The 24121-nt window shown below is 33.9% G+C and overlaps 1 protein-coding gene across 7 annotated transcripts in view; it reads left to right on the forward strand.

The window, feature by feature from the left end:
- SPATA17 (spermatogenesis associated 17) overlaps positions 1 to 24121 on the forward strand; it is a 204380-nt gene that overhangs the window by 49263 nt on the left and 130996 nt on the right. For all 7 annotated transcript variants that reach the window (XM_078078369.1, XM_078078373.1, XM_078078372.1 and 4 more), the window contains exon 6: positions 18089 to 18212. In XM_078078369.1, the coding sequence (XP_077934495.1) occupies positions 18089 to 18212 (124 nt within the window). The remainder of the gene's footprint in view (positions 1 to 18088; positions 18213 to 24121) is intronic.

A 24121-nucleotide genomic window follows, 5' to 3' on the forward strand; every position in this document is an offset into this window, starting at 1 on the left:
TAGATTATTTTGAGTAATATAGAAATTTTAACAATATTGTTCTAATCCATGAGCATGGAATGTCTATTCATTTCTTTGTGTCATTTTTAATTTCTTTCATCAGTGTTTTATAGTTTTCAGAGTACATGTCTTTTACCTCTTTGGTTAAGTTTATTCTTAGGTCTTTTATTATTTTTGGTACAATTGTAAATGTGATTATTTTCTTAATTTCTCCTTCTGCTGCTTTATTAGTGTACAGAAATGCAATGGATTTCTGCGCATTGATTTTATATCCTGTGACTTTACTGAATTTGTTTATCAGTTCTATAGTTTTTTGTGGAGTCCTTTGGGTTTTCTTTATATAGTATCATGTAATCTGCAAATAGTGAAAGTTTACTTCTTCCTTACCAATTCAGATGCCTTTTATTTATTTTTTTGTTGTCTGATTGCTGTAGCTAGGACGTCCAGTACTATGTTGAATAAAAGTGGTGAGAGTGGATATCCCTGTCTTGTTCCTGACCTTAGGGGAAAAAGCTCTCAGTTATTCCCCATTGTGTATGATGTTAGCTATGGGTTTTTCTTATATGACCTTTATTATGTTGAGATATGTTCCCTCTAAACCTACTTTGTGGGGGGGTTTTATCATGAATGAATGTTTTACTTTGTCAAATGCTTTTTCTGCATCTATTAAAATGATCATATGCATTTTATCCTTGCTGATATGATGTATCATGTTGATTGATTTGCAAATATTGAACCACCCTTGCATCCCAAGAATAAATCCCACTTGATCATGGTGAATGATTTTTTTAATGTATTGTTGGATTTGGTTTGCTTTTATTTTGTTGAGGAATTTTCCATCTGTGTTCCTCAGAGACATTGGCCTGTAGTTCTCTTTGTTTTGTGGTGTCTTTATCTTGTTTTGGTACTAAGGTAATGCTGGCCTCAAAGAATGAATTTAGAAGTTTTCCTTCCTCTTATATTTTTTGGACAGGTTTGGGAGGAATAGGCATGAACTCTTTTTTAAATGTTTGGTAGAATTCCCCTCTGAAGCTGTCTGGTCCTGGACTTCGGTTTGTTGGGAGTTTTTTAATTACTGACTCAGTTTCATTGCTAGTAATTGGTCTATTCAATTTTTCTATGTCTTCCTGCTTCAGTTTTGGTAGGTTATGTGTTTCTAGGAATTTATACTTTTCTTCTGTGTTGTACAATTTGTTGGCATATAATTTTTCATAATATTCTTTTATAATCACTTGTGGTGTTGTTATTTCTCCTCTTTAAAATTTGAGATTTGTTTATTTGAGTCTTCTCTCTCTCTTTTTTATGAGTCTGACTAGAAGTTTACCAATTTTGTTGATCTTTTCAAAGAACCAGCTCCTGGTTTCATTGATCTGGTTTTTTTGTTGTTGTTCTTTCTATATCATTTATTTCTGCTTTAATCTTCCGATTTCCTTCTTTCTGCTGGTTTGGGGTTTTGTTTGTTCTTTTTCTAGTGCCTTTATGTATAAGGTTAGGTTGTTTACTTGAGATTTTTCTTGCTTCTTGAGGTAGGCCTCTATTGTTATAAACTTCCCTCTTAGAACTGCTTTTGCTGCATCTCCTATATTTTGGACCATTGTGTTTTCATTTTTCTCATGTAATTTTTTATTTCTTCTTTGATTTCTTGGTTGACCCATTCACTGATTTATAGCATGTTATTTAACCTCCATGTATTTTTGACTTCCCAGATTTTTTCATATGGTTGATTTCTAGTTTCACAGTATTTTAATCAGAAAAAGATGCATAGTATGACTTTGGTCTTTTGAATATGTTGAAACTTGTTTTGTGGCCTAATATGTGATCTATTCTGGAGAATGTTCTGTGTGCACTCAAAGAAGGTGTATTCTGCTGTATTGGGATGGAATGTTCTGAAAATATCTGTTAAATTTGGTGTCATTCATAGCCACTCTTTCCTTGTTGATTTTCTGTTTGGATGATGTGTCCATCAATGTAAATGGAGTGTTAAAGTCCCCTCCTATTATTGTATTACTTTTGATTAGCTCCTTTATGTTTGTTATTAACTGTTTTATGTATTTGGGTGCTCATATGTTGGATGCCTGAATATTTATAACTATTATATCTTCTTGTTCACTTTCTTATTATATAGTGTTCTTCTTTATGTCTTGTTACAGTCTTTGTTTTAAAGTCTATTTGTCCAATATAAGTATTGCCACCCAGGCTTTTCTTTGACATCCATTTGTATGATAAGTGTTTCTCCATTCCCTCACTTTCAATCTGCATGTGTTGTTAGGTCTGAAATGAGTCTCTTATAGGCAGCATATAGTTACGTCTTTTTTTTATCCATTCCATCACCTGTGTCTTTTGATTGGAGTTTTTAGTCCATTTACATTCAAAGTAATTATTGATAGGTATGTATTTTTCTCCATTTTTTTTCTTATTTTGTGGTTGTTTTTGTAGTTTTTCTCTGATCCTTTTTTCTCTTGCTCTTTTCTCTCATGGTTTTCTTGCTTTAGTGATATACTTGGTTTCCTTTCTCTTTATTTTTGCATATCTATTACTGGTTTTTGATTTTGGTTACCATTAGGTTTGTATATAACATCTTCTGCATATAGCAGTCTATATTAAGTGGGTGGTTGCTTAAGTTTGAACCCATTCTTTGCTCCTCTCCCCACCATGTGGTAGGTATATGGTGTCATACTTTACCTCCCTTTATTATTTTGTTCCTTGACTGATTTTCACATATATACTTACTTTCACTGCTTTTATGCTTCCTATTTTTCTTACTCTTACTTTCCTTTCCACTCAAAGAGTCTCCTTTAACATTCTTGTAGGACTGTTTTAGTGATCATGAACTCCTTTAGCTTTTGTTTGTCTGGGAAACTCTTTATCTCTCCTATTCTGAATGATAGCCTTGATGGATACAGTATTCTTGGCTGCAGATTTTTTCTTTTCAGCACTTTGAATATATCATGCCACTCTCTTCTGGTCTACAAAGTTTCTGCTGCTGAATCCTTTGATAGACTTACTGGGTTTTCCTTGTATGTAACTGCCTTCTTTTCTCTTGCTGCTTTTAAATTTATTTCTGTATCACCAATTTTTGCTCTTTTAATAACTATGTGTCTTGATGTGGACCTCCTTAGGTTGATTTTGTTGGGGGATCTCTGTGCCTCCTGGATCTGGATATCTGTTTCCTTTCCTAGATTAGGGAAGTTTTCAGCTATTATTTCTTCAAATAAATTTTCTGCCCCCTTTCTTTCTCTTCTTCTTCTGAGATCCCTATAATGCAAATATTATTTGCAGAATGGAGTCATGAGTTCCCTAAGTCTATTCTCATTTTGCATAATTTTTTTCCCTCTCACCTTCACAGCTTCATTACTTTCCATTACTCTGTCCTCCAGGTCAGTAATTCATTCTTCTGCTTCTCTAGCCTACGATTTATTGCATCTAGTGTATTTTAATTTCATTTATTGTGTTTCTCATCTCTGATTGGTTCTTTTTTATCTTTTGTTGAGGGTCTTACTTATGTCCTCCACTCTTTTCTCAAGTCCAGTGACTATCTTTATGACTATTACTTTAAATTTTCTATCAGGCAAATTACTTATATCCGTTGTACTTAGGTATCTTGCTGTGGTTTTGTCTTGTTCTTTCATTTGGGACATATTCCTCTGTTTTCTTATTTTGTCTAACTCTCAGACTGTTTGGAAAGTCAGCTATATCTACTGCTCTTGAAAGTAATGGCCTGAAGAAGAGATCCTGTAGTGCCCTGCAGTGCAGTGTCCCATGTTCACCCAAACCTGGTACTTTAGGGGGTCACCTATGTATCTTGTGTGCGTCTTGCTGTTGTGTCCTGGCTGCTTTTTCCTTCAGTATAATAGTCTGCAGAGGCTCTCTCTGCCTGTTGTGGGCAGTGTTTGGTTCCTGGCCTGGGTAGGGGGTGCAGCCTTAACAAGGTGCCCAGTGGTCCGCTTACAAAGTGAGACCTGCCATTGCAGCTGCCACCTCATTGGGCCACTTGGGTGCTGCAAAGCACACATGGGTGGGGTACACGGTTTTAACAAGGTACATAGGTCTTCCGTGGGGCCTGCTGCTGGAGTCACCAGGACTAAGGTCCCACAGAGTGTCTGGGTCAGGAGATAACAGTGTTGGCAAAGTTTGTGGTGGTCTTTTGGGAGAGGGAACCTGCAGCAGTGGGACTGAGGAAGCTCTGTCTGGAAGGGGTGGGTCCTTAAGCCCAGGGGGCTGGGACTTGGTATAAGCAAGTTAGATAGTGAATGTCTTTGTTGTGCTTGTTCTGGCAGGTGGCCCTCTGTTTATGCTGGGTGGTAGGAGAGGGAAATGGTGCCTGCCAGCTAATTTGTTCCTGGAGGAGTTTCCCTGGGAACCTTACCCTTCCTAGATAGGCTCTGAGTAAAGAACACTCCCTCCTGTATGCCCCAGGTGTTTTCCAAACTTGCTGCTTCTAAGCTGTATCTCAGGGGGCTGTTTGTTGTGCTATCTCCTTAAGGGTGGTGACTCAGCTCCCAACAGCCTCCAGGCTCTCCCAGAACCCAGCCTGCTGATTTTTTTTTTTTTTTTTGTAATTTTATATATATATATATATTTTTTTTTTTTTTTTTTTTAATTTGACAGAGAGAGACAGCAAGAGAGGGAACACAAGCAGGGGGAGTGGGAGAGGGAGAAGCAGGCTTCCCACCGAGCAGGGAACCCGATGCGGGGCTAGATCCCAGGACCCTGAGATCATGACCCGAGCTGAAGGCAGATGCTTAATGCTGAGCCACCCAGGCGCCCCTGTAATTTTATAGTTTTTTAATTTTTATTTATTTTTTTAAGTTTTACTTTTTATTTTTTTTAAATTTAAATTCAGTTAATTAACATATAATGTATTATTGGCTTCAGAGGTGATTCATCAGTCTTATATAATACCCAGTGCTCATTACATCATGTTGATTTTTAATATTCCAGGTTTTAAGTCCCAATAATTGTAAGAACTCACAAAATTTGGCCCCTCTTGCTTTCAAAGCCAGTTTTTATGGGGATTGTCTTCTTCATGCAGGCTCCGTAGTGTGATTGTCTGTTTCTCTCCCATCTCTGTGCTTGTGGCTTCCTCTCTCCCACAGTGGGTTTATTTAGCTCCCCACTGCATCTCTGCCCTTCCTACCCACTTTGATGTGGCCTTTTCTCTACCTTTAGTTGTGGAGTTTGTTGTGCCAGTCTTCAGGTCATCTTCTGGGTTGTTTACACTGATGTGAGTTTTATCTAGTTGTATCTGTGGGACAAGGTGAGCTTATGGTCCTCTTACTCCACTATCTTTCCAGTCTATTATTATTATTTTTACATATAGGAAAGCAATATGTTTTGAACAAAGTAATTTTATACTTTACTGAAATTTCTAATTGGGTCTCAGAATTCTTGTACTTTTTTTAGTGCTCCAGCTAGATATTATTGATGGTTTGTTTTCTCATTCAGTCATTCAACAGTCTGATGACAGGGTAGGGAGTAAGCTGGAGCAATGGGAAGCTGTGCTCTTGACACTGTCCTCCCAAGTCCTAATTGACCTCCTGTCACTGTGGATATTGATTTCATGAAGCAAGATCAATGTGAAGTTTCATTGCTCATAGACTCTTTTCTTTTCTGAGTTTATTTTATTCAGCAGCTCTCAGGCTACTTTTCCTTATTCTCCTCCAGCCCAGATTTGCCATCTGGTTTCAACTCAGTCAGAAGCTCTGATCAACAAAAAAAGAAATTACTTGGCTGCAATTTCTCTCCTTTAGTCCTGCATCTGGTTATTCCTATCTTTATCCCTCTTGGTTGGAACTCTTACTAGATTCCTCAGACTTGTTCAGTTATTTCCCACATACTATACTGACTTTGTGATTAAGGAAAATACCCTGTATTTGTGGTCTAAATTTAATTGAATATGAATTTAATTAAATATTCTTTATTCATTCAATTCCTACTTATTCTCTTGAGTTTATGATGGGTTTTGTGGCTGTTCCTTGTTTTTGCCTCTATTTTTGTTTCTTTTTATTCATTTAGCTGACTTTGGAAATAGATTATAGGCAAAATAACACATTCACTATCTTCCTAGAAATCCATACATAATTATTTTAATAAGCACTCAGTATTAGCTATTATGTTATGCCTTTCCTTAAGTGTCCTTTCTTAAATTTTTAAAATCTTACCCTCTCTTCAAGATGTGGAGCCTAAGTTGTTTTACACTTATAAAACCTTTTTTTTTTTTTGGATTATTTATATACATGGCTATTTTCTTATTTAAAGCAGTTTTACTCCATTGATTATAGTATTTTCTCATTAAGATGTGGAAGTTTTATCTTTATAATACTATTGAACATTTTCCTATTTCCTATTTTTGACATAGAATACGCATTAAAAGTATGTAAGTAAATGTATGAATGCATAAATTGTTTGAAGATGAGACATATATTCTTAGTACATAAATATTTGTTAATTAAGTTAAATATTATAAATTTTGAGGAGCCAAATTATATTTTCAATAGTAACAAAATCTGATTCTCTTAAAATATATAATACTTCCTTTATATATTGTTTCATGTTTTACAGTAAGCGTGTAATTAAACATTTACAGGAATGCTGTGATACTATCGGAAAGGCCAGTTCACACATTTTATAATCTCTGAGCCGTGTGAGGTAGGTGAAAGAACAAGTGTAAAGTCTTAGCAGATCTCAGTGTGAACCTCCCATTGAAAACACTAGGCATTAATTTTTTTAATCAAATAGAGCTATTGTCACTCAAACACATTATGAATCACCAGCATGTATTGAGCACTCACTGTATACCAAGTATTGCACTGAGCCCTTTATTCTCATTCTCTCCTTCAATTTTCACAACAAACCTATGAGGTCAATACTATTACCTACTCAACAATTCAATTAGAAACATTTTAGTTTTGTTTCATTATGTCTGCGACCTCCCTCTAAGTGGTATTTTTTCATAGAATTCCTTAGTTGGAGTGGAAATATTTGTATAGATGTTTGATAAAGAATGAATAGTTACCTTAAAATAAGGCTAAGCATAGAATATAGATGATGAACCATTTCATCATTAGTTATTTGGTAAAATTAAATGAAACTCATTCAGAGTCAATATTAAGAGTAATTTCTGTTTTGTATTTATTTTCTTTAATAAAGCCCATCCATTTCCTTTTGAAAAGGTATTTTATTTTAAAGCTAGTCAATAAAATCATTTATTTTTACTAAACATTTTAAGTTAATGAAAAGAGTGGTAGATATTTCCGTTTTAGTTATATGAGAGATATATGAATTATGAAAACTGGCTGTTTTGTAGATTCATTTGGTAGGTAAACTGTCAGGTAACCTCCATAAATGGGTTATCATGTTATTTCATTTATTTTTATTATTTGAACTCAAATTAACTTCACAGGTTCACAATTTATCTATTGTGAATCTGAACTAAATAGGACAGAAGAAAAGGTGCAGTTCCATTAAGCTCTAACATATCATTGGCTGTCAGGTAAGCCTTGTTATGCTGTCCATCCTCATTTAACTATCCCACAAGATCTCTTAATGAAGTTAAGCCCCAAGTTCACTCCAATAATTCTGTGGCAAGAGTTTGTGCAATGTAACAATTCATCACTTGTCAGGAAGGCACTTTTAGTTTATACATTTAATAAGGGCATCCTCTAGCTTGGTTAATTAGAAGTGAACAGTTTGCATATTTACTAAATGCAGAGTGTCATTGCCACCACGGCCTATTGCCTACATGAATTATTTCTCTATCTGCAATAAACAGCTGGGTAATTATTACTGCCATAATCAGATAAATTCCCTCTGTAAGGCTTTTCTTACATGGCAATTCTTTGAACTCATCCAAAGCTGAACAAAATTTATGAACTCCAGCAGCTAGGCCACTTTTTCATACTATGGTGTCCCTGTTCACTATTTCAAGGACATAAGTAGAAAACCATTTATATTGTGTAAATAAGGAGAATAAATATGATTACCTAAAGATAACATTTCAATAAACCTCATTTTAAAAGTATAATATTCTGATCTCAGCCGACTAAATGATAGTGGTTTGGCTTTATCTAATTGTATCTAGATGACAGGCTCTTTTAGTAAGGAATAACCTGAGATGTAAAGAAAACATTTTCGTTTTCAAGAACCAAATTAATCTGTAATGTTAGCTGTACATGTTACTTTTTCTCTGTAGAATTATTTTATATGTAAAGATAAAATTCGTATAGCAATTAATTTGGTAGAATTTAGATAATAACACACTAGAGTGTCTAAAATACAGTGCATATTCTTTGCTTTAGAAACAGTCTGTTACGTATCCATAATTAGTAATTAATGACATAATCGATATAATCACTTTACAGTATGGAATGATATCTACCAATCTTTCCACATACTATATTTTTAACAGGAATGTATTGCCTTTAACATATTGCTATTTCAAAAAGTTTTCAAAGCCAAGTATATAAAAAGAATAAAAAGCTTCATTCCTGAAATAGAATTAATAAAAGGAAAAAGCTTATTGCATTGGATATAATTTCTTTATATATATGTATTTAGTTTTTTTTTTTTTCAAATTTAACTCTTTACACAATGAATTTTAGGCAGTTTACAAAAAGTTACATAAAAAAAGAGTAAAAGAAATAAAGACCACAGCAAAGGAAAATACAGAATGATAACTATATTGGTGTGACTGATCAGGAAATGTGATTAGTTAAGTATGTCCCATTGTGAAAATGTAAAAAAATTATGCATATGCCAAGAAACAGCTTTTTCTAGCCCTGATCTCAAAGAAATTTCACATTTGAATCTTCAGTAGGATACACTGGTAATGTAATGAACAGTGACTTCAGTAACTTTTTATTTTAAACAGGAAAAAAAGCCCTCTGAATTTCAAGTCTCTCTTTTTTGTGGTGATATTAAAAAAAAAAAAAAAGCCAGAGTATAACATTAAGTTGTTATTCATTTGAAAGCAAGGAACTAAAATATGTTGGTTTGTGGATAGAGTCCAACTTTGAGGAATGGATGAATTGCAAGTTCTTATCTCTCACTTATCCTAGCTGATCTCTTGATATGAGATGGGTGGAAGAGAGTTCCTTTTTTTCCTTTTTAATTCTGTGATAAAAACTGGTAAAGCTATTGTTAATATTGTTGATTGAGAGTGAATTTATATAGTGGAAATCAGATTCTGGTACTTGATATATTTGTGTACAAACTTCTTCAGTCAATATTTGAGGATACATTTAGGTTATTGTGAAAATGTATTGAGAAAATGTAGCTGTTGCTAGAAGAATTACTTATAATTCTGTCCAGTAGGCTATTGGGCCTTCGTATTATCTGTTCTTTAAAGCATAAGACACTGTTGATCGTTTTTTTTCTCTACTCTCTCTTACAGCTTAGATTCTGTGACACCACTCTCTCCTGGTTTCCTTTCTACTTTTCTGATGGTTTCTTTTTTGTTTGTGTATTCGCATTTATTTGCCTGATCTTAAATATTAATTTTTCCTCTTTGATGCATTTGCCTTTTCACTGTCTGTGCTCTGTACAATCACTTCCACTTCTGGGACTTCAGCTAACACTTGTCTTGTGATGATTCATAAATCTGGATACTCTGACCAGCATTTTCTTCTGACTTCTTAGACTGATTACAAGACAATTGGCCAATAAATAGTATCCTAAAACTCATTCGATAATTTTCTGAAATTATATGTGATATACTACTACATGTGATACTACTTTAAAATATGTTGACCTCAACCTTCGTATATTGTTGCTTTACGATAGCATCCTGATTAATTCAGAGATGTGCCTGGATTGAGTGTTGAGTGTCTTGTATGCAAAAGCAGCAGCAATTATTTTTGCTTTAAAATGAAGTTAACACATTTTAAATGAGAGACAATGTGTGATATTTGAGTGAACACAAAGTAAATAAGATCTTGCAATTCTTTTTATATGAAATAGCAATTTAGCTACCTCAACTCTAAACTCTACCCCAAATAAAACATCCGTAGCTTGATACTCCTCCTCCACAACTGAATCACTGTGAAGATACACAAAGGAGAGAAAATATGATGTGCCTTGATCTACCTTTATGCAGGAAAGCCCCCATGCTGTGTCTCAAAGTCACCATCTGTAAAGTCATTTCATTTCACAAAGAAGAACAGGAACCTTGTTAATAATACCTGCCCCTTACCAACCTCAGTGGAATGTTGTGAGGTTGAATTAATGTCTGGAAAGCACTTGGAGCTCCTGAAAATAATGCACTGTGTAAATACATTTTATTATTATACCTACTGTTGTACTTAGCACAATGTCACTCTCAATTATTTGACATCATATATATTAAATAAAATTTTACTTCCTTTTACAGCAACTATACAGAATAGTGAAAAGAAAGTAATTTTACAGTGAAATATGTGCATATTTTTAGAAAGAATACTACACAAAAAAAATTCTTTTCAACTAAGTTTGTTCAAAGGAGCCAGAAGAAGAAAAAAATTGATTTTCATGAATGATCTTTGAATGGAGTCTTATTGCTTTTTAAAATCATGCAAAGTAGGCAAATGAAATAATGGAGCAATTGGATGATCCCTTTTTATGATCAGAGTGAAGTCATGGTATTGTAATTTTATAACATCGACCATTATCATCTCTTTTACTTTTTTCATTCTCAAAATATCTCGTCTATAGAGTACAAATTTGCTAGCATTACCCTTAGAGAGCCCATTCACCCTAGGTCAGGAAACCTTTCTTCTACTCTAAAGTGCTTTTCCCCCACTTGGTTGTTGATGGACCACGTCTACCAAAGATAGCCAGAGTTTCCTGTGAGTAATCCAGCCTCATTTCCTCACCACGCTCCTCTCTCCCAGCACTTTAGGTCAGTTCCCAGGGCTGCCACCTACATGAAGCCTTTTCTGATTTCTCTGAGTTTAAGCACTGCCTCCATATTTCTTCATCTTCTGTCTGTAGTCTAGTTGGTTCTCTGTTATTTTATTTGTAAGCTACTTGAAGGCAGGGATTGGCCTTTACACATCTTTATTTCTTTTACTATCTTAAACATACTTGTGACTGCCTGACTGAATAAACAAATGAGTGTTCATGTTCTTCATGATATTCATTCTTAAAGTAGCTTAGGCATTTTGAAGAGAAATTAATCTATACAGCAGCAAAGGATTTTCAAGAGTAGCTAAAAGTATTTTCTGAGAGGACTTTTCTAACTATTTTCAGAATGTCAAAGTCTCAAACTGTAGGTTTCAGAGTAAGGCGTGAAGCTCAGGAGCAGCCTGAGTGCTTGAATATTAATGACTGTGTGCTACCCAGTCCTTAATTTTAAACTGTATTTTCCCTTTGTAAAGTGCTACCCTAATGAAATTTGCAATGCCTGTCTGTCCAGCCGGTCCAAGGCCTCGGTAACCAGGTAGACAAAATAAGTGGTTTAAATGGTGTGACTGACTTAAAGGGAAGCTTTTGTTTCTAATACAAACGTTTTGGGTATTTTTCTGACTTCCAAAGAATCCGTTCTAAGGTTTTATCATTCCCCAAATCATTTTGAATGTCACACACCAAGTCCAAGCATATAATTGGCTTTATTTGTGGTTAATATTTTTGCTTATATTTTAGATTTCACTGCCCTTTCTTTCTTTTATTGTCTATTTATTTGGTTAAATTAATATGAACATATTGAGAACATACAATTATGAAAGATAAAACAAAGCACATTCAACAAATTTAACTAAAAGACTTTTATGTCATAATATACAACAGCAGAAAGTAATGCTTTTCAACTTTTTTTTTTTTTTTTTTGAAGGCTTCTTGCACATCACTGACTTCATTTCCCATTAAAACAGAGTGAGGACTCTGGAGAATTGTCTGAATCCATTTCCTTAGAATTATTTTTTCTTCAAGATGTCACAGATGATGGCAGTTTGTTTTTATTTGAGAGATTATATAATATTATTACCAGTTCCCTCTGAAATTTTGGGCATTTATGCTTTAAAAAAAATCTCCATTTTTTTAATTTCTCTGTCAAAATTATGATTTCTATGAAAATATTGTGGTGTACATATCATGTCTCCTTTGTAGTACTTCTCAGTGCTTTAGCTTATATGGTGATACTCATATTAAAATTATTAACTGAATATAAGGCATCTCTTTATGATGTCATATTAGTAAGATTGAATTATCTTAATTCCTCAACGGAGTTGATAATTTCATTGCAGCAGACTAGTGCTTCTCAAACTTTAGGAAGCAGGAGATTGCCTCAGGATCCCCCCCCGCCCGCCCAGGGTTTCTGAGTTGGTCTGGGGTGGAGCCTGAGACTGTGCATTTCCAACATTTCCCAAGTGAAACTGATGCTGTTTTCCAGAGACCACACTCTGAGAACCACTTCATAGGCAAAGAGCCAGAATTCTGGTTCTTCCCTACTTCCCAAGAGAGGCTTTCTCAGTGTGGCTTCTTCCCTCTTCTAATTAAACCATCATAAATGATGAAATGTACTACTAGTCAGCTGAGAAATAGTTAAAAAGGATGGTAGCATTTAGTTTATACCAGATATTAGACCAAATACTTTGGGAGGGACATATCAATGAATAAACCTTAATCCTGACCTTTAGGACCTCCGCACTTGGTGGGGAAAGTTCAGGAAGCCGTGTATGCATGTGGCTATAAATATATTGTAAAATATAACAGACATATAAAAGAGAGGATTATGAAAGTAGAAACAGCTAGAGGTTATTGTTGAAGTGATCTATGAAGCCTTTTTTTTCTTTAAAGAATTTATTTATTTGTCAGAAAGAGAAGAGTGCGAGCTTGCACAAGCAGGGGCGGAGCGGCCTGCAGAGAGAGAAGCAGGCTTCCCGCTGAGCAAGGAGCCCGATGTGGGGCTCCATTCCAGAACCTTGGGATCATGACCTGAGCCAAAGGCAGCCACTTAACTGACTGAGCCACCCAGGTGCCCCATATGAAACCTTTTTAGAGAAAAGGTAGAGATTTTTGTTTTGGGGTTCTGGACCTACAAAGACGAGAAGATAAAAATTATAATTTTTTTTTTAGTACCCTATTTTGAAACGAATAAGAAAATCAAACAATGGCAAGATATAGTTGACTCTTGAACAATGTGGGAGTTAGGGGCACTGACCCCCCTGTACAGTTGAAAATACACATTTAAGTTTTGACTCCCCCTAAACTTAACTACCAATACCCTGCTGTTGACTGGTAGCCTTACCAATAGCATAAACAGTTGATTAACACTTATTTATATGGAGTATTGTATTCTGTATTCTTACAATAAAGTAAGCTAGAGAAAAGAAAATGTTATTTTTTGAAAAGATTTATTTATTTATTTTGGTGAGAGAGAGAAAGAGAGAGTGCAGGGCGGAGGGCAGAGGAAGAGGGAGAGAGAAACCCAAGCAGACTCCTCCAGGACCCCTGAGATCAGACCTGAGTGGAAACCAGGAGTCAGACACTCAACTGATTGTGCCACCCAGGCACTCAGAAAAGAAAATGTTATTAAGAAACTCATAAGGAGGAGAAAATACATTTACACTATTGTATTTGTTGAAAAAAATCTGCATATAAGTGGACCTGTGCAGTTCAAACTTGTGTTGTTCAGGAATCAACTGTATTGGATTTGGGCAAAATATGTGATATGAGTATAGTATTTTGCATAAAGGCATGGATTTTGCTGTGAGACCTATATTCAAATTCTAAGTCTCACCTTCTAGTTTGGGAGTTTGGACGGAGATTTAACCTCTGTGACTCTCATTTGCTAATCTATAAAATGGGAGTGCTAATACTTGTCTCACTGGATTGTGAAAGGATTAAAAGTGGTAAAGTGTATGTTTTAGCCAGGAACCTCTTGGAAATAAAATGTAAATGTAGGATTAAACTGATAACACTTTATTAGACTGATAAACTGATAACACTTTATTAGACTGATAATACTTTATTAAACTGATAATACTTTATACTAATATTGAGGGCAGTGAGGATGAGGAAGAGTGGGAGTGAAGTGTCCGAGAATGCAACGATTTGGTGCAGGACTGTATTGGTGAGCCTTTGAGGAATAACAGCTGTAAGGTGGTAGGGAAGTTGAACTGCATCAGAAGTCTCAGCCAATCTCAGGAAGCTCAGGATTTGGATGGGTCTTTAGAGTGGACCCAAAGTGAGACAAAGGCTCTGGGCCTATGTATTCCCTCAATCACCAGTCACTGGATGAGGGATGGAGGGGGAGAGGGACAAAACCTGAGACCAGGCAGCTGATTTTCTCCCGTGGCATACCGCTCGCCGTGCGCTGTCCGCTGCCAGTACTCATGCATTGGTCCTGTAGGGAGGAATGTGATATGATGAGCTCTGCGGCCCTGGCCACCACTTTGTATGGAGTCCCATAGTGACTCAGCAGGGTACAGCAGGTACGCACTGCATGCTCCATTAGCCACAGAGGTTTGCAAGGAGAACTCTCAGCAGTGCACAGCAGATGGAAAAAGAGAAAATTTATTTGCACGGCTCTCTCCCATGTCCCATTTCCCACCAGCCATGCCTCTATGCCTCTTAGAAAACCAGATTCCATGCTTTGCTTCATGGATTTCATCTACAAATTACACACTGATCAGGAGAGAGAAAAGAAGAGATCACTGAGGGAATTTGAGAAAGTATAAAAGATTGGTATCCAGTTGAGTTGATAAAACAGGTAGTCTAGAATATGACTTAGAGTGAAAATTCAGTATATAGCTAACACCCGTGTAGCACCTTCCTTTGTGGCAGCCCCACTCTGTGTACTTTACGTAGATAATGTATTTGTTCCTTACAATAGCTTGATGAAAAAGATACTAATACTAATATATTTACATTTTATAGACGAGGATATTGAGACTCAGATATTAAAGCTAGTAAATAGCACAGCAGAGAGTTTATATAACCAGGCGTCATTTCAGAGTTTATGCTGTGAACCATTCCACTGTATTGCTTCCAAGTAGCTATTATTATTTTTATTATTGCTATCATAATTAGAATATGTAAATATTTTATCATAAATATAATTAGCATTAGCAAAATATATTGAATATGAAAGACTTTACAAAAGTTTCAGTAATTTTTACTTTCATTTTTAAACTAATATCACCAGATAATTTGTATTTATGAAAAGTGATACAGGAAGTCCTGGCACTTACCCAAGTTTCTTTAGCTATACAGTAGAAAACAGGATCATAAAATAAAGGAAAATGTATGTGGTTCATTCAATAAAAAAAATCTCTTCTGCATAGTATATCTTGTATCAGGATGACTACAGCCTGATCTGCAATTAGATAATCTGTAAATCTAAGGATCCTAATTCCATTTCTGCCATTAACTGATTTGTTATTTAGAATACATCACTTCATCTCTTTATGTGTTAACTATATTTGTAAAATAAGGTAATTAGTAACATCTATCATATATATATCACAGGACTTTTTTTAAGGATAGAAATAAGACAATATATATGCCTGAAATGAAAAAAATATATTGAAAACAACCTGGAATTATTTGGGAAAAAATTTAACTGTTTTAAAAGTACTGCATTTAAAAAAGAAAATCCCTGGATAAAAAATCGATAATTTTTATAATTTTATAAAGAAACCTAGTTCAAATGGTTTCCATCATTTAGTCTTTAATGGGATCATAATTTTTTATTACATCCTTTACACTGAGACATCTCTTCATCACTATTGATGTAACAAAACTTGTATATCAGGGATAAAAATTTGTTCAGCTCTTCCTACTTGGTCATTAAACAAAGACTATTTGACCTGAATATAACTGTGGTGTTCAATATATCTGTACACTCTCAAGTATGGCAATAAATCAGGAACATAAGATTGATTTTTTTTCAAAAATTGTATAAATTTATTAAATTAATTACTTTTGTGTTTTGAGATTACCACAGATTAGTTTTTCTAATGTTTTGTCAAATTTCTTGGATTTATTTTTAGGCCTTCCCAATTCCTCCTGGGTTTATGGTGTGTTTTCTTTACATACTGGAAGCTGACATTCTTTTACGTATCTCTCAGTTTTTGCTTTCCTTGTCAGGCTCCCTGAGTTCATGCTGTTTTTTGTTTACATTTCCATATCCAGGAGATGGACTGTTTTTACAACATCAAATAATTTATACTTTTGATTTTGTATCCAAGTCCTATTACTTCTTTGCACCTTACCTGTTCATGTGTGTGTGCAATTATATTGGATATTTTTTTCTTTCTTATGTAAGTAAGATCTCTTCTTATTCATTAAATCATTTATCATTTATAGAGCACAAACTTCTTTGTAGATATATTTTTTTATTTTTGTGATTGCTTGGAAAATTACTGTGCTTATCTTTGGAATGACATAAAATTGGATACATGCATATCTGAATAATTATCCTTGTAGAGGCAGTTCGTTGGTTATTTTAAATTATCTTAAAGACTTACAAGAGGAATTATAGAATAAATTTTTTTTTACATAATATTAAAAGTAAAGATGAAAATTAATAATGCATTTAGCTTTTTATGTAACATGTGATTGTTATTTTTTCTGGTAAAAATTCTCATTTATTCATATGTACCTGCCTTGAAATTTGTACCTTAAGGACAAAGAAAGGTCACCAATCCTTCTAACTCCTGGTTCTTTGTCAAAAATGGACACAGTTAATGAGGTTTGTTTGGTACAGAACAAATTCTCAGACACAGATAGAGATCCTTTCAATGGAAACAAATTTGTTTGGCTTTACCAGGTTACTTAGCGATTAATAATAGCCTTGAGATGCAGGTCAGAAAGGTCATTGTACCAGCTTGCCAACACAATCTAAATGTGCAGCTAGTCCAGCTCTGTGGGCGCAGAAGCCCCCAAAATACTATGCATAAAGTAAAACAGGCTATTTTCTGACTCCTTTTTTCATATTAATAAGCAATTTTCAAGAGAAGAGTGGCAAAATGAGGGCCATGCCACTCCAAGTAATTCATTTATTTTGCAATTTAATCTTATGTTGAAAAAATTGCTCTGCTGCAATAGCATAGCATGGTGATTTTTAAACGTCAGTGTGTTTCATAAGTAACCTTGTATGAAGTATTGTATTAGTAGCCTTTAACAGAAAATTGCAACAAAAATATTTCTAGACATTGAAGTAGAAATGAGAATCTTTTTTTATTTTTGGAATCTTTCCCTCTACTTTCCCTTGATATCTTTGAGGTAACTGCTCAGATCATTTGCTTAAAATTTTACTTAAAGAACTGGACACTAAGTTACATATCTATTTTTAAAAAAGAACAACATATAATTTCAAAACATTATTTTAACATGAATAGTTACATTTGTTCTGTGAAAATAAAAGATTTATTTTTTTCCATATTTCATAATATCTTATTCTATTTATCAGGCATTTTTCATATAGTATATTTTAAAAGTTTATTTTTTGTTTAAATTTCTTAGATACACACACATAAGTGATGAAATTTTCATTATTTTAATGGAATTTATTATACCTAGAAAGCCATGAACTTATTCACCTAGTTTAGCTTTTATTTTAATTACCTGTATAATTGAACAAAATAACGTTTCAAGTGCAGGTTAATACATGTTGGTATTATTTGAACTGTTAACTGAAGTAAACTTAAGCATATTTATAAAAATCCATCACACTTTCAAAATTAGTCTGTTAGTATACAAAATAAATGATTAGAGATTTGTAAATATGAAATCAAAATTTAAAGGAAATCAGTAGCTCAGATGGTTTCTTGGGATATTTACATATATCCAAAATAGCTAATCTTCAACCAAAGAAAATGGCAATGTAGTCATTCACTTACTTTGCACTTGATATATTTCCTTAGCTGTTGAATTAATTATAATATGTAGATATTTGATTTAAAAAAATTTAACCACTGAAAAATCACTTAAATGCTTTTTAAAGATTACAAAGATTCAGTGGAATGTGCAGGTAAGATCGATTACACCACTGATTTTGATGGATGTGGGTGATGGTAGCCGCTCAAAAAATTTCTTGATTATCATCAGTGGAAGAAGGAAAATGCTAGCAGATTTTTAGTATCATAAATAACTGCAGATTGTTCTGATGCAGGGAGGCACTGGAGGAGTTTGCAGAGATGAAAGAAAGAGAGGAGAAGAAGGCCGACCTCGAAAGGGAAGAGAAGAAAAGAGATTACCAAGCCCGAAAGATGCATTACCTCCTCAGCACAAAGCAGGTTGGTCTACCTGTCCCTGACAGCTCCCGTAAACCACTTGGGCCCCTGGCCTGACAGAGATAAAGTAGCAGGCTGAATGGGACATGACTTGTTGAAAAGATATCACAAAGACACTACTTCGCGTTCAATTTCGTGCTTCTGTGTAGGTGCGCGTAGGCACCGTGACTCGTCTGTGACAGCAGCTTCGTAGGCAGCCGCTGGGACGCCAGCAGAAGGTCCACGTCAGCAGTGTGATCTGCCACTGTGATAACACAACACAAAGGGCATAACCTCGCTTTTGAAACCCATTCTGAGTGGCTTATTGTTGTTTCGAGAATTGATCAAGAACTAAGAAGTTATTAAACCGAGGTCGCTTTCAGGTTTTCTCTTTCACTTGAGCTAATGTTGAGATTAAAACCATTCTTGTACCCTTTCTAAAGTTTGATGCACATTTTCAAGTAAAGCTTTGAACAAACCTGCTTCAGCAACTACATCTTCATAGTGAGATACAAATGTGGAATTTGGAATACTTAGAATGATTTTCTTACAAATGGCAAAATTTTAGTGCCTCAGATCTTGTCGTAGTTGCTAAGAAAAAATACATTGGCGTGTAGAATATTCTGCTCACAAAGAAATATGGTTAAAAAACAACATGAATTTGGGGGTTGAAGTATATTTTGTTAATCGAGCTTCAGGCAGGAAACTAGCAATTTGTGGGTTTTTATTCTTTCTCATAGACTTTCAAGTTCAGTCTCATAGTTCAAATGTCTCAGACATGGGCAAGTCAAGTCCATGGCAGAGTGTCCGTGGGTGTCATCTGAGACTGAATGTCATGGTTCGAGGCATCCAAATTCAAAAACATTAAGTACTGGACTGGCCATGTACATCTAGAACAGAGAACTGCACTTCTAGCCTCTATTTAGTAGAGTAATTAACAATACTTTCGCTAATGATGACTATCTTAGTATTTACTTAGATTTGTATAGCTGAGTTACCTCCATTTAACAGACGAGAAAACTGAAAGAAAATTACGGGACTGATTTATAGACATAAAACTAGTAATAATAGGTCTGGTACTCAAACTGAAGTCTTTGGATTCTAAATACTTAGGCAATAAAGACAAAAAATAAAAAGTCGAGGTATTTTAAATTTCAATTATAAATCCATAATGATGTAAAAAATTTATCCGTGTAGTTGGTGGGCTACATTTTTTTAAATGTAGAATCATATATCAGGAATTCTCTTTTTTTAACTTCAGTTATTAGTAATTTTAATTTTGATGAAACTAAGGGAGGCATAAATATATCTTTAATTCTTTAAACCTGATAATAATTATTGGGTACAGTTGTTTATTTTGATAACTCTGAATCCCTTTTATACTTTGAATCTTTCTTAATCTGAGGTCTAATTGTGCTGTTTATACTTATGATGGGTAATGTAACAGCAAAAACAATTTTTTAAATGGTGAAATCAGATTTAATGGAAACATTTGTTAATTCTCTTTTATCCAGGGTTATTTAGATATCAAGTACATAGAGAAATATTTTAGAAAGTCCATAAAGACTTAGTTATTTTACTAATAAAAATAATGGAACAGCAGGGGGTGCCTGGGTGGCTCAGTTGGTTAGGTGTCCACCTTCTGCTGAGGTCATGGTCCCGGAGTCCCAGGATTGAGCCCCACATTGGGCTCTCTCAGTAGAGAGCCTGCTTCTCCCGCTGCCCCTCACCCTGCTCGTGCTTTATCTGTCTCTCTCAAATAAATAAATAAAATCTTTAAAAAAATTTAAAAAAAATAATGGGGTAGTAAATATCCATGGAATACTTACCTGTGCCACAGAGTATGGTAGATACTTTGTATGCATAATTTCTTTATTTTGATTTCATTTTAGTTTTAAATTTAAACACCTGGTTTAACAAATTATTTCACAAACTTGACCATGTGACTTGACTCCTGACCTTAATGAATTTTTAATATTACCACTGTGTTTTAGGTATGTTTGTGTTAACAAATACAAGCTGTCAATGCCCTAGCCCATTTTCCTTCTTGTTTATACCTTGCAGACTGCTGGTAATATCCAGGTATATAAACTTTAGTTTAGTGATCCCTTGTCTCCAGAAATCCTTGGCATCCAATAGAATGATTGTTTTTGAGGCGCCGTGTACAGTAGAAACAGTATGGGCATTTTGAAATCAGAGGTAAGTTGGCATCCAAGCTCTCCCACTTAGGGTAAAATATCAGGAGATTACCTGGAATTGTCTGTTTCACTCTGCAATTTGAAAGAACATTACGAGAATTGAATATATTTAAAATACTATCTGGCCCTTAGAGAGCATTCCAGTAAATGATAACAATCATATTATTAGAATTTAACCTATCGAGGGGCACCTGGTTGGCTCAGTCAGTTAAGTGTCTGCTTTTGGCTCAGGTCATGATCCCGGGTTCCTGGGATCGAACCCTATGTCGGACTCCCTGCTCAGCGGAAAGCCTGCTTCTCCCTCTCCCTCTGCCTGCTTATGCTCTCCCTCTCTCTCTCTGTCAAATAAATAAATATTTTTTGAAAAAAGTATTTAACCTGTCAAGGATAAATGAAGATTCTATACTTTCATTTTCTTCTGTTTGTCTTAGTTTTTGGAAGCATTCATTTTTCTCATTTCTTTTCTTTGCTTTCCTTTAGTTATTAATGAAAATTAGTTAGAAATATTTATAATGATCTTCCCCAACATCCCCCTGCCCCATTTTACAACTGCCCTCACAGGCCTGAGGGCAACAGAGGGAAAATGATGTTCTTAAATCCGCTTCCTTGGAGAAGAGTATTCTAAAAATAGCAGAGATTTTCATTTGGATCTGGCAAGTTGGTCTGTTTTGTCATAGTGATCTTCATATTTGATCACAAATAACTGGAGATAAAATACAACCCTTTGAATCTATGCAGACACTTTTATTCCCAAAGCAAACTTTTTTTTTTTTTTTGTAATGAAATAGAGCAGTGGTATCATCTTAGTCTCATCTGTTGGCATTCGTCAGGGGATTAGTTTTACTAATGGGATGGTACTGGAATTTCAGATGTTTTATTCCTTATTTTTCATCATGATGTAAAAAAGTTGAATTTTAAATTGATATTACAAGTCGTAATTATAAACCATCTTTACCTAAACAAAAGTATGCAATATTCACCTTAACCTGAATAAAGATATGCAACACTAACATTAATAAATAGATTGAATATACATCTTAACTTTAAAATTCTTTAATTATTCCAAAAAACATATTTTTGAGTACTGACAATCTATCTGATACTGAACCAGGAGTAGGACGTATAAATGTATACTATATGATCCTTCACCACAAGGCATATTCACTCTGATTTCAGTGTATCCCAAACAAATATTTTTACTAGAAAGAAATTTGATACCTTTCAATTGCAGTTTATATAGGTGGTCTTATTGAAATTAACCATTTATATTTATGATTTTGTGATTTCATTTATTATTTTATTTTCACAAAAATCTTTCCTTTCCCTAACCTAAGGAAGACTCAGAGAATGAAAGACACACGTTTCAATTTGAGTATTGTTACTGATTTTCTCAGCATGACTTGGCTATGGGAGAGAAATTAAGCTGCAGATTTCAAAACATTCCTGAGATATTTACAGATTAATTTAATTGCGTGTTTTAAGAGTTTTGATTTCAAATTATATTAAATATACATTTAAGTACAAAATAAAAGCCAGGTATGAATTGAGTATTTGTTATTAAAGGCTTGTGTCAGTTTTAACTCTCAATTTGTGCAGTTATTTGAAAATTTACTGAATAAATATTCAAGTGTAAATAATTTTTATAAGAAGTACTCAGGATAAGAAAGGTTCTGCTGATGTATTTAAAGGGAATAATACTAATAGCCTTTTTAGAACTGTTTTATTAGTGATTTCAATAGTTTAGGAGTGATTTATAATGATATATAATGATAGTTTGTAGAATATGAATTTTCAGACTAAGTTTTCATAGGTCTAATATAGCTTCACTTAGATGAGTAGAAATAAAACGTTAATTCAGACAAAGAATGCTTTAGAAAACGTAAGGAATTTTCTAAGCCAAAATTGTATTTGTGAATTCATATATAGATAATAAATGAAGTCATATGTTATTTAATTTTTAATAATTTTAGGACTATTATGCTGATATACTGACATACTCAAACTGATAACCTGTTTCAAAGTCAGTGTTAGTACAAATCTAGTGTATATCTTAGAATAGTTCCAAAATATATTCCTGATTTTTACTGATATTAAGTATCTCATCTTTATGCAAGCAAATATGTTAGCACTAATAGGAATTACACAAGTAAATAACTAATATTGCAATGAGTGAATTAATAGACCCCTCAGGGTTTTATTAATTAAAAAGTTCAAGTCATATTAAAGCACCTTTTGTATATGTTTATTTCAGAAAGCTGAACATGGTAACTTATTTGCATAAATAATCAATCACCATTTACTAGTAGTAATAAGGTTAATTTGTTGCTACAGACATAATAGGATTAGTCAATTATATTTCCCAGAAAATACTATTTGTTATGCACCCCATCACCTGTGAAACAGGATTGAGTTTAGTGCCCTTATTAAATGAACACATCAAAAAATCTTTGTCCCTGTAAAAGTTTTATGAAAAGAAAGCTAATTTTAGTTGATTTGAATAAGTAGAATGCAAACATTGCTTCCATTTGTAAATTAAATTTATCTTTCTGCAAAGATTGATTACTTAATAGTTACTTATTTTGATTCAGTAACCAGTCAAACTAAATCTAACACATATAGGACATATTTCCTTTGAATAAAATCTCATGTGCAGATTTGTTTTATTCCAAATAAACTGACTTTCATTCCCGTCCTTGTTCTTGGGTAATAAATTATGTTGTCTGCTCCACCTACTGGTAGATACATGAAAAAGGCCTATTGTTGGACTCATTAGAAGACACTGCCTCTAAAATATTGCCAGAATTTTTACAGATCCTCCTAGAGAACAGCAGAGTTACAGATACAAATGTAAGATTCAAGAACCACATCATAAATAATGTTTAGAGATATAGGTTATTATATAGAATTATATACATTGTTTCCTGATAAGTGAAAAATATAAGCATTTTTTATTTCAACATACTAATAAAAAAGGATGGATACAAAATATATTCATGATTAAGTGTAACTATGTGTATTTTATTTTATAACAATTGCTTTTAATAGTTTATACTTATTCAAGTTAAAACTAAAATGAAAATTTATAAATTTAATTAAAATTTGTAATAGTTTATAGAAATAATTTTCATGTCATCACTTATATAATAGGTTTCCAGTGTTTTTCTTTAATAGGTAGTTTTTATATGGACACTGAGGTAGTGGTTTTCAGTTATTTAAGATTCTTTAAAAAGACCCTGTACTCCAATTATATTGATAAAACTTTATCTTTACTTATTTTATTTTTTGAGAAAAACATGATTTCAGCGACCTTTTTTTTCAAAATTTTATCAAATCACATGTGTATATGGAAGGAAAGTGGCTTAATTAAAAAAACTTAATATAACAAAAATAATTGATAATCTGCTGATATGGATACCATATTGATATAGATACCATGTTTATAAGACAAATATTATAAGGTGAAAAAATGTGTAAATTAAGAAATACAGTAAGTCTTCCAAGTCATTTATTGCTTTCAACTCTATCTCTTCAAAATCATAAATGGGGAGATTTCTGTGCTTAATATGTGGTTGCTCACTTTTAATTTGAGGTGATGAAGTAAGAGAAGAATGGCAGCCTTTCAGTGTGTACCTGCATATGGGCAAGCACATGTGCATGCATGCGTGGGTGTGTGTGTGTGTGTGTTATATCTTTGTGTATATGGTGTATTTGGAAAGCATCTTTGGAGATCCTTCT

The sequence above is a fragment of the Halichoerus grypus genome, chromosome 7 (assembly GCF_964656455.1).
Source record: "Halichoerus grypus chromosome 7, mHalGry1.hap1.1, whole genome shotgun sequence".
Classification (NCBI taxonomy): Eukaryota; Metazoa; Chordata; class Mammalia; order Carnivora; family Phocidae; genus Halichoerus; species Halichoerus grypus.